Here is a 9,880-nt window from a genome sequence, read left to right as displayed (position 1 = left end):
TGACACGTAATAATAATTGATAAAAAAAAATCCAATTATCACATCTATCTTTAGTTTCTCTGCACACGCCATTTGCTACACATATGTAACAAATAGTGTGCAAATGCAAGTGTGGAACCCAAACATTAATGGGTAGGTAGTATTTTCCTCTTACGGAGCACTAATGAATAAGAACTAAAAAGATCTGAAATTGTTTATTAGGTTTTAACTTAGTTAGTATTGATATTGTTGTTAATGCAAGAAGATATAAATTTGAATACGCTGAAACGTATTATCTTCCTATTTAATAGTATCAAAAAATAAAAATTACAAATCATAATGCTATAAGAAATAAATAAATAAAAACTCAAAATTAATATATTGGTATCCATCCCATTGTTACATTTATCTTTAGTCACTCTGCTTGATCTCCAGGCGCACCAATTGTCGAACATGTGACAATTAGTGTGCAAATGCAAGTACAGAACCCAAAAATTAATGGGTAGTTCCTTTTTTTTTTTTTGTGGTAAAAAGCTAATGAATGAGAATAAAAAATGAGCCGACACCAATATATTCGAATCTATCCAATTGTCTGCACACACACTATTTGGTACACATGTACCAATTAGTGTAATTGCAAATGCAAGTTTGGAACCTAAAAGAAAATAATGGGTATTTTTTCCTTTTTGTCTTTGGGAGCACTGATGAATGAGGGCTTGGTTGCTGAGTGCTACTGTACCACGCGCACAATATGTTTGCTAAAATGTACAAAAGAAAGGCCCACCACATATACTTTAGTATTTTTTAATGTGCTTTCCATTTTTACTGTTGATAAGTTAGTGCCTGCCCCCAAAATGCTTTGATGAGAGCTTTTGGGAAAGGGTTTTCATTTTCATGGGGATATATATCAAAATTTGTTAAGCAACTCTTTATTGTTGGGGGAGTTTTGTGGGGGCAAAATATATCATTAGGATTGAATGGTATAAAGTTCTCAATTAGGAACTCTCCTTTTCACCTATGGGGAATTGGGATATTGTGGCTTACATTAACTTTGCATACATATTGCAACTATATTAAATTTTGTCAAAAAAAATCATATTTTATCATTGATTTTAGATAATGTGATCTAACAAATTTGATATTTTAATACAATTGTGTCCTTTATAAAAAATTATTAATATTTTTGGACAAGTACTTTGTAATTTCGTGGTCTAAATACATTGAGTATTGATGGACTAATTTGGGTTTTTTAAGAAAAATATACTTTTGCATATGATAATATGATCAAATAGTGGAAGGGATTGGAAGTGGAGCACAAGCATCTATGTTTTAATATATGTTTTTTTTTAAATGAATATAATATTTTGGACTTGATTTTAATGTTTAATTTTATATTTAAGTTTGACTTTGATATTCGAAAGATACTTAAGTTTTTTTTTAAATTGATACTCGAGTATTTTTATATCCTAATTAAGCACTTGAGTTTAGTTTCAATGTTTGATTTGGTATTTAAATTTTTTTCGCAATTAAGTTTCTATGATTTTTACTAGACCACACATGTAAACTATTCAATATTGGGCCATAGCATGTTATTTTGCCTAGTTATTAAATTGAACATTAAAATCAAACTTAGAAAATAAATTAGGACAACAAACTTATGTATCTTGATGTATTAAATGATGTATTAACTAGAGAAAAATGAGGTAATGGTTGGTTGAATTATGGCAAGTACTGTGCCAACTACTTGTTAGATCGAATAGTAAGCATCTTGTTACCTCTTAAGCAAGACCTTAGATTTAAATTTTGTTGATGGATAAAACAAGAGATTTATCCATTGTTTAAAGGCTAATCCAACTCAATTTAAATTGAATTAGAATTCAATATAACTTACGAACATCTAAAGATTTGGAAAAAAAATATGGGTAAACTACATTAAAAGTCACTAGATTATTAGTAAGTTTATGTTTTGGTCACTTGATTTTAAAAAGTTATAAAATGGCCACTAGAATATTTAAAAGTTTTCATTTAAGTCACTAGTCTATAGTTCAAAATTTTTTCATGAAATAACTTTGAATATCATGAATCCATGAATCGAAATCCAAATAGTTTTTTTCTCCAATCTTCGACACTAATCTTCAAATAAAATAGGATTTAAGGTATGTTCTTTTACTTATCGATAGACATTAATCCACTATACCAATCGTTAAATCATTGCTTGGAGTTTATTAGCTAGACGTTTAAAAGAAAAAAAAACTTAACAACCTAGTGACTTTAAATAAAAAAAAACTTTCAAATAGTTTAATGGCTTGAATGAAATACTTTCGAATACTTCAATAACCTATTTTTTAACATTTTAAAATTGAATAACTAGAACATAAATTTATTAATAATTTAGTGACTTTAAATACAATTTACCCAAAAATTATAGATAAGTGGAGAGTAACAATTTTATGGAGTGGTGTGACGAAAGATGAAATAGAAGTGAGGGTTTTGATGATGAAAAGTGTCAAAAATGTGGTTGGAAAGTGGGAGTGCCCACAAAAGACATCATTCATACCTCGTTGATGCTAAAGATTGAGGCAAACAAGACACGTTATGTTAGAGAGAAGCTTAAACTGCTAAAGTGGGACTACCCACCATAGCCCTAACCCTAACCATAAACATAATCATAATATTTAATCTTCTAAAAGCTTAAATTATAATTTATACCCTTTCACCTTTCTAATTCACCCATGAAAATCCATGCCTCCAGCCCAAACATGTATATATATAAATTAAAGAAAAGAAAAAGGGGTACTGAATATATATATTGGAAGCAATCAACAGCAAACCCAAACACGCCACATAATTCCTCGTGCTATTTGGTAACCAAAAAAGAAAAAGGAATATGCAGAATCTCGTTGTTGTTTGGGGGGTAAAAGAAGAATTAATTAAATTGCTTCACCACGCAAGAATCATTTTACTGCATGTCTCACACAATCTTATCTTCAAATTCCCTTGCCTTTACACTAAATCTACTACCCTCACTCCAAAGATATTTGTTTTGATTCTCTGCTGATTATTCTTCTTTTAAGCTTTTTTTGAAGGAGGATAATTGATGTGAGTAGTTTTAGTTTGTCATCTCTTTTGGACCCTAATATTAATTCTTCATTTCATGTTCATACATATTCTAGTGCATTCAAATATTTTGTTTTGGTAGCTGATCGAGTCTTAGTTCGATTGGTATGAATATTGCTGCCAATGAGGAGGATGTGGGTTCGAATGCGTTGAAACACATTTTCTTCTTATTTATGGGTTGGAAAGGCGCTATAAATAATTCTATGCGTTATGTCAAAAAGGATAAATATGACTGACTTTTATCTAATAAATACTCAAGATAATTATTGAAATAATTTCAGTTTTTAAATGAGATTTTAAGACTTATCAAAACATTGTTAGATGATCACTTAAAAAACCTATAAATAGGCCAGCAATTTTATGGTTTGTATATGAGTTCATTTTGGGTGAATGTAATTATCTGTATAAAAGTAAATTGGGTTTAAATCAATAGATAATTTTAACAATTGTTGAATAAAATTATTTACTAAATGAGATTCCTCAAATGTAAGATTAATGAATCTAAACTGCGCTCACAAATCTTACGTGTTGAATCTCTCCCTCCTTTGCTCTTGTGCCTTTATGTTGTTATTCAATGTTCTATTCACTCTTTCAGCACAAGATTAATAAAGCTGAGGTGAAATATTATGTTGAAACATGCGCAAACTATAGTCTTTTCAATTACTGGTGTTACTTCTTTTGTAACTCGCTCTCTAATGGCTCGTCATCGCTTTTGATGGCCGATGCTTTTAAGGAATTTTTGTTTTGTACTATGCTAAATCCATGATTATGTTCCTTTTTTTGACAAAAGAAAACGTCAATGTGCCCTGTAAATAGAGATATACAGTGATACGTATATGATAAGTATGTCAATTTTCATTTGAATCTCGAAATTTAATTTAATTGGTTTGATTTAATTTAATTTGATAATAAAAAATTGATAGTTTAGACTCATCAAATACGAGCTTAAATTAATCTAAACATAAAATAATCCGAATTCGAAAAAAAAGTTAGAAATGATTCTAACTCGAATTGGCTCAATTTGAATTTAATAGGAAATGCTTACGAACTTGGACCTCTAGCCTATACAATGTCAAATTAGGCATATAATTCTACTGCAACATTCTCAGTTGAGTACTGTGCATCAATCATTAACTTAATATCTACGTTGCCAATCAACTTAAATGTAGTATATTTTATAGGGTTAATTCACAATAAGTGTCTATATTTCAAGCTCAATATTCTTCTTCAGCTTGAACCTAGAACTTTCCTATTCATTCAATTTGGCGCTCCTATTAAAAGTCAAACCTATACATTGAATGAATACAAATAGGATTTCCGTTTCAATGTCATAAATTCGATTGTTGTAATAAATAAGACTCTCACTCTTTATTTATCTTCTATGACAAAACCTATTTAACAATATACGCTATAATAAATAAATATGAGAACATTATACAAAAAATAAATATTTATTGTTGTATTGTTATGATATATTGTTACAACATAAATTACTAACACATGAATATGTAATATCAAATTACACACTTTGCTTGAAACAAATTAATCTACTAGGGCAAGTATCCAAATTAAGTTGAACTAATAAAAATAACTTAATATTGTTAACATCAATACTTTTCTCCTTAGCATGCAAATTTTTCCACAAAGGTAATCTTAACTTCAAGAAATCTTTCTGTATTATCTCCACCTCACAGATAGCCTTTACCTCTGAATTTGAAACATATTTAAAAATGCTGGAAAAGAACGAACATGACAATGTCACAAGCCATGAATCAAAGCTCGTGACTAACGTATAAAGAGCGTCCCATGAAGGTCAATTGATTAAAAATGGCTCATTCAACCTACTGAACTAGCTTTATTAGTTAAACATGTGAAGAAACTCAACTACTTGAAGCTTTTGTGGGCACTTAAGTACCATGGTAAATATGAAAACTAGTTTGCAAAGATTTGTAATCTTAAAACATTTAATTTTATAATTTTAGAAGATTCTATAAATCTTTAAGAATCTCAATGGTAAATAAGTTTTAATTTCAATCGTCAATGTAAAGTAAATTGTATCATTGGATCTGATGAGCTCAACTATGAATAGAGTTTTCCCCTCATTTATAATGATTACATTCATTACTTCATTCTTAAGTAACAGAATATTTTGAGAACATTTACTCAAACACCTTATGATCATTACTTTATTCTAGAGTAAAAGAATATTTTGAGAACATTTACTCAAACATCTTGTAAGCATTGCTTCATTGTAACTTTTTTTGCTCTCTCGTTGCTTCTTAGTTATTGAGTTGCTTCCCCTTTATTTTCAATCCCTTAAAAGAATTTTTAATAAAAAATTCTCACTTAAAAAATCGTCCAAGATTACATGGATTGCAAAACTAAAACCCTAACCCGTTGACAGCTATACAAACTTTAAAAAACGCTTCAGGCATTTACTGAAAGGTAATGCTTGAGATACTCGAAAAGCATTTTTTTGAGTCATCAGATTCATCTCAGATTTTTTCATGTCTTAATCCAACGGCCTAAATTTAAAATCTCTTAAAAGATGCAATTTAAAAAATGGCAATCCTACGAGGTAAAAAGCGTCCTACAGGACGTACGTCAATGGAAAGCGCTTCCTACGGAAGAGGGTACTTGGCCTGTAAAGAAATCCGATAAAATAAATTGAACCATTTTGATGAAAGAAATCAGAAACCTAAATCCAAATAACTCAAACCCGAAACACATGTGAATGGATTATATTTTTTGCACAAAATCTAAAAGAAAGCTCGGTCCAAACCCTAAAAGATCTAACTCAAAGTGATCTCCCATTCAAAAGGCCCAAATATGAAACAACTTGAATATGAACATGATTTGAACTCAAATCCAAAATAAAAGCATTTACGCATATCATCTCAATAAGTAATTCATAGAAGCTTGACATCCTCCATTGAAAAATCTCTCTTCAGTTACACTTTTGCAGTTACAGCAGATGGGCACTTTCCTAATGTATTCCACAAGATATAGTCACCAGAAGTGACCTGTGAAAAAACACAAGTGTAATGAAATAAGAACATCAATCTACAAATATAGCCATATAAATTTCCAAAGGACAGGATCCCCGACATAAACTATCGACAGTCATTTTGAAAGGGTAGTAAAAGCTAAATCTATCACAACCTGAATAGGTTTTTGAAAATCCTACCTGACTTGATGACTCCACAGGTGCTTTTACAGCAGGATAGATACTTACCTATTTGACGCAAAGATAAAGAATGAGACATAAACAATCCCCATTGATGTCCGTAATATTAACTAAAATTGAACATGGAAGGCAAGTTGCTGGAATGTAAGACTTACTGATTTGGGATCAATGGAAATTCCGGATAATGATGCTCCGATAATCTTGAACGATACCTGTAACCATGAATGAGAATTAGAGACATAGACTATCGAAAAATACTTCAGGTAATTCAGAAAAGTTAAAAGAGGTAAAATAAGACGACATGTGAGATCATACTTTAGCATAGTTGTATGCAAGCCAGCTGAATGGCTCCTCTAGATCAACTGGAGGAAGATCCTTACTCATCTTCTCCATTAAGAACTCCTCTGTGTTTGCCATATTATTAGTATTCTCTGTCTCATTATCACTATCATCATCCGTTATGCCTTCACAAACTGATCTAAATGAAGTCGACCTTTGCATCTGCCATGGAGCAAACCTAACTGTTCCGGGGAATGTTGCCTCAATACTTTTCCCAGAAAGTCCTCGTCCACTTGTGATGATTTTCCATTCAACAGAATGTTCAGCATTTGAAACTGTTCCAATCGACGGAGTCCCATCAAAAGATAAAATCCTTCTTCTCGGAAAGGGCATAGTTACATTACAGAACTCCATTGTCAAAGGAGACTTATAACCTTCCATTAGGTGCAATTTGAACAAAAATGCACCTTCATCTTCAGATACCATAGACAATTGATAGAATCCCTTTACCGGAGGTCCAAGGCGGCATGTTGCTTGATAACGCATCAAAACAAAATTGCCCAATGGTGGCGAGAACATTAGAGCCTGCTTATCCACATTTTGTTCTGGAACCTGAGCACAAGGATGGAATGATAAAGCCTCAATCTTAGATGTGCTCAGCCCTGTCAAAGGAAATGATACATCAGGCAATCTTTCCAATTCTGCTCGACAGTTTATTTGCCCGGAGACTGATAAACTATCGGGAATCTCATCTCGATCATACATGGCAGCATGAAGAGTTTCATGAATGGTGAATAGCAGTCTCTGCTTTCCTTTGTACAGATAGGGCTTCCATGCTGGTTGCTTGAGGTCTTGTGGAGGGATATCCAATGAAGAAAAGCCATTAGCCCTGACCGAGAATATGTTAGAATAGCTGAGATCCAAGGGCGTTCCTTCATGAAAATAGTCATCATTAAATGTTGTTAAGCAAACTAACAAGAACCTACAAGAAAAATATACGAGGATATCTGTCATGAGAAAAAAATACCATAATGGACAAGTACCAACCAAAAGGCATTGCGCTGCTTATGAAACTTCTAAGCGCATCTTTATCCAGCAGCCTTGAACCGCTTTTTGGAACATCAGATGCAAGAGCTCCTATTGCAGCAGCACCAGCTGGTGTAGAAGATGCAACAGGTGCGGCAACTGGTTTTGCCCTTGATGAGATTCCCGATATCCCAATACTTCCAGTAAGTGAGTCTAACAACCCACCCACTGAAGGAGATTGACTTACAACCACCTCAGGCTCCACTACATCCCCAGTAACTATGTCACCAATGGCATGAGCCACCATGAATGCTCTGATGCATAAGAAAAGAAAACACTAAAAACAATAGACCATTTCCCTTTTTTCCTAGTAACAAACAGAATGCAAAATTATGGAATGACTTTAAAGATAAATAACCTTTCAAAAACTGAATTCATAATTATTTTAAAAAATTATTTTGCAGTTGAAGTGTGTAACAGTTATATGATAAACTCAAAGCACAAAACAAGCTGAAAACTAGCTTTAGTCACAATTACAACAGAACAAATCAGGATAGGAAAATTCTCATAGCCTTCTACTCAATAAAAGGCATGTCACAGAAGGAACTGACATAGGGGATGAACTGATTTGACATTTATTGGCTATGTCTAAATCAAGATATTAGATTGATAACTTCAAAAAGAAAATACTAGATTGATAAAAGAACTTGACAATAACAATGGGTAGAGCACTGTGTTTACTAAATACGTTGCAAGTAACTTACCATACCCTGTGATTGATGGGATGTCAAGAAGCAAAGAAGACAAATTTTCATGTGCCGTGACAGCATTTCCGCAATCAGACCTCTTACACAACCTTGCATAAGCCTTTACATGTCTGGGCTCAACTAAGGGTAGTATAAGAATGCAATAAGGACCCTTGATGTGCAACGCTAAAGGCCACATTAGATTATTCTCTCCTTCCTCCTCTTTGTTTATGTAAACGCCTACAATATGACGTGTAATTGGATCATCAACCCACGAATCCGATCCTTCTCTTGACTGAGATACACGTATACCAAATCCACGAACAGAGCCCTCCCTGTAAAAGAACAACAAAAATAGATAAAACAAGTCAAAACTAACGAATAGAAAGTAAGAAATTGAAAGCAAAACAGTTTGTCACTTCTGTAATATCCTTTGTTTTCAAATCCAAACATGTTTACTTTGTTCTACCCAGGCAAAAAGTAAGTAGTCAACCTAACAAAAATAATGGATGGAGCCGTAAAGATAATGATTTACTAAGTATTTAATTTCACAGTAAATTCAGCATGCGACTAGAGATGTACACAAAACACCTAAGATCACAAGCAATGAAGGTTTTACAAGAAAAACCCTAAAGTTCAAGTCAGTAATCGAGTTTCTTATTTATAACTAGTACTGAAACTCCTAATTCGAACTCAAACATGAACTTTTGAGCAAATAATCAAAGCTCGAATGTGAACATAAGAATCGAATTCAATTTTACTGGGTAAACGAGCTTAATTAAACGAGCTTGGTCTCAAATTGAGTTCAGACATTAAAAGTAAAACTGAAATGAGCTCGAGCTTTTTACAAATTAAACTCCAGTCAGCTAAATTACATCCATAACATAATAAAACAATAATAATAGCATGCAATTTAAGCTTAAAAAAGTAATCGAGTGATAAAAGATAAGTTCATGTCATTAATAGGTAAAATTCTCAAAGAAATTGTACAAGATCAGCTAACCTCGTCTTTCTTTCAGAGAATGCGGCAGCTAACTCTGAATCAGAAGGAACCGAAGAAAATACAGTATATTTAACAGGATCGTCGTCGGAGCTCTCATTTTCACTTTGGCAAGCAGCCCGCCACCGCTTCTCCACCACCGGAAACCTCCTGAACATATAAATCAAATCAATCTAAAAGAAACTGATTTCCATCTTAATCGTTTTAAAGAAGTTAAATCGAGATCTAAACCAAATCTCAGAAGATAAAAGAAGAGGAAAAACAGTACAAATCCCCTAACGTTGATATAAAAAGAGAGATTTTAATGAGCTGATGGATTAACCTGGAGTAGACGACGGCGTCGAGATTGTTGAGGATCCACAGTGCTCTGATGCTGCAATCGCCAGGCATGGCTTTTGATTTTTCTTCGTTTTAACTTTATTTCTTTTTAGGTGATAAAGAGAGACTGAAAATAAAACAATAAACGAAGGTGCGAATGAGATATGCTTCGGCGCTGGTTAACCGTCGATGCTTTGCTTATTACTTCAAACGCGGCGTTTTATAGAT

The 9,880-nt window shown here is 32.7% G+C and overlaps 1 protein-coding gene across 2 annotated transcripts; it reads right to left on the bottom strand.

The window, feature by feature from the left end:
- Nucleotides 1-5,809: 5,809 nt before the first annotated feature.
- Nucleotides 5,810-9,848, bottom strand: LOC107929151 (AP-5 complex subunit mu). 2 transcript variants are annotated; one of them, XM_041077306.1, is made up of 9 exons: nucleotides 9,657-9,848; nucleotides 9,338-9,484; nucleotides 8,358-8,669; nucleotides 7,590-7,902; nucleotides 7,326-7,494; nucleotides 6,599-7,224; nucleotides 6,439-6,495; nucleotides 6,284-6,331; nucleotides 5,810-6,119 (listed from the first exon to the last, which is right to left on the bottom strand). In XM_041077306.1, the coding sequence occupies exons 1-9, from the start codon at nucleotides 9,722-9,724 to the stop codon at nucleotides 6,048-6,050; spliced, it is 1,812 nt and encodes a 603-aa protein (XP_040933240.1). In that variant the 5' UTR covers nucleotides 9,725-9,848; the 3' UTR covers nucleotides 5,810-6,047. The 2 variants fall into 2 exon arrangements, with proteins under 2 accessions (XP_040933240.1, XP_016715998.1); XM_016860509.2 differs by having other exon boundaries at nucleotides 6,599-7,494; nucleotides 7,610-7,902; nucleotides 9,657-9,846.
- Between the last annotated feature and the right edge of the window lie 32 nt (nucleotides 9,849-9,880).

The sequence above is a fragment of the Gossypium hirsutum genome, chromosome A09 (assembly GCF_007990345.1).
Source record: "Gossypium hirsutum isolate 1008001.06 chromosome A09, Gossypium_hirsutum_v2.1, whole genome shotgun sequence".
Lineage (NCBI taxonomy): Eukaryota > Viridiplantae > Streptophyta > Magnoliopsida > Malvales > Malvaceae > Gossypium > Gossypium hirsutum.
This window is presented reverse-complemented; position numbering and strand designations above follow the sequence as displayed.

Excerpts from the sequence above, each read along its gene's own strand:
- LOC107929151 (XM_016860509.2), bottom strand. The coding sequence starts at position 9,724 with ATGCCTGGCGATTGCAGCATCAGAGCACTGTGGATCCTCAACAATCTC. Across the intron at positions 9,485-9,656 it reads GACGCCGTCGTCTACTCCAG|GAGGTTTCCGGTGGTGGAGA; the intron begins GTTAATCCATCA and ends TTATATGTTCAG. Across the intron at positions 6,496-6,598 it reads TTGCATACAACTATGCTAAA|GTATCGTTCAAGATTATCGG; the intron begins GTATGATCTCAC and ends TCATGGTTACAG.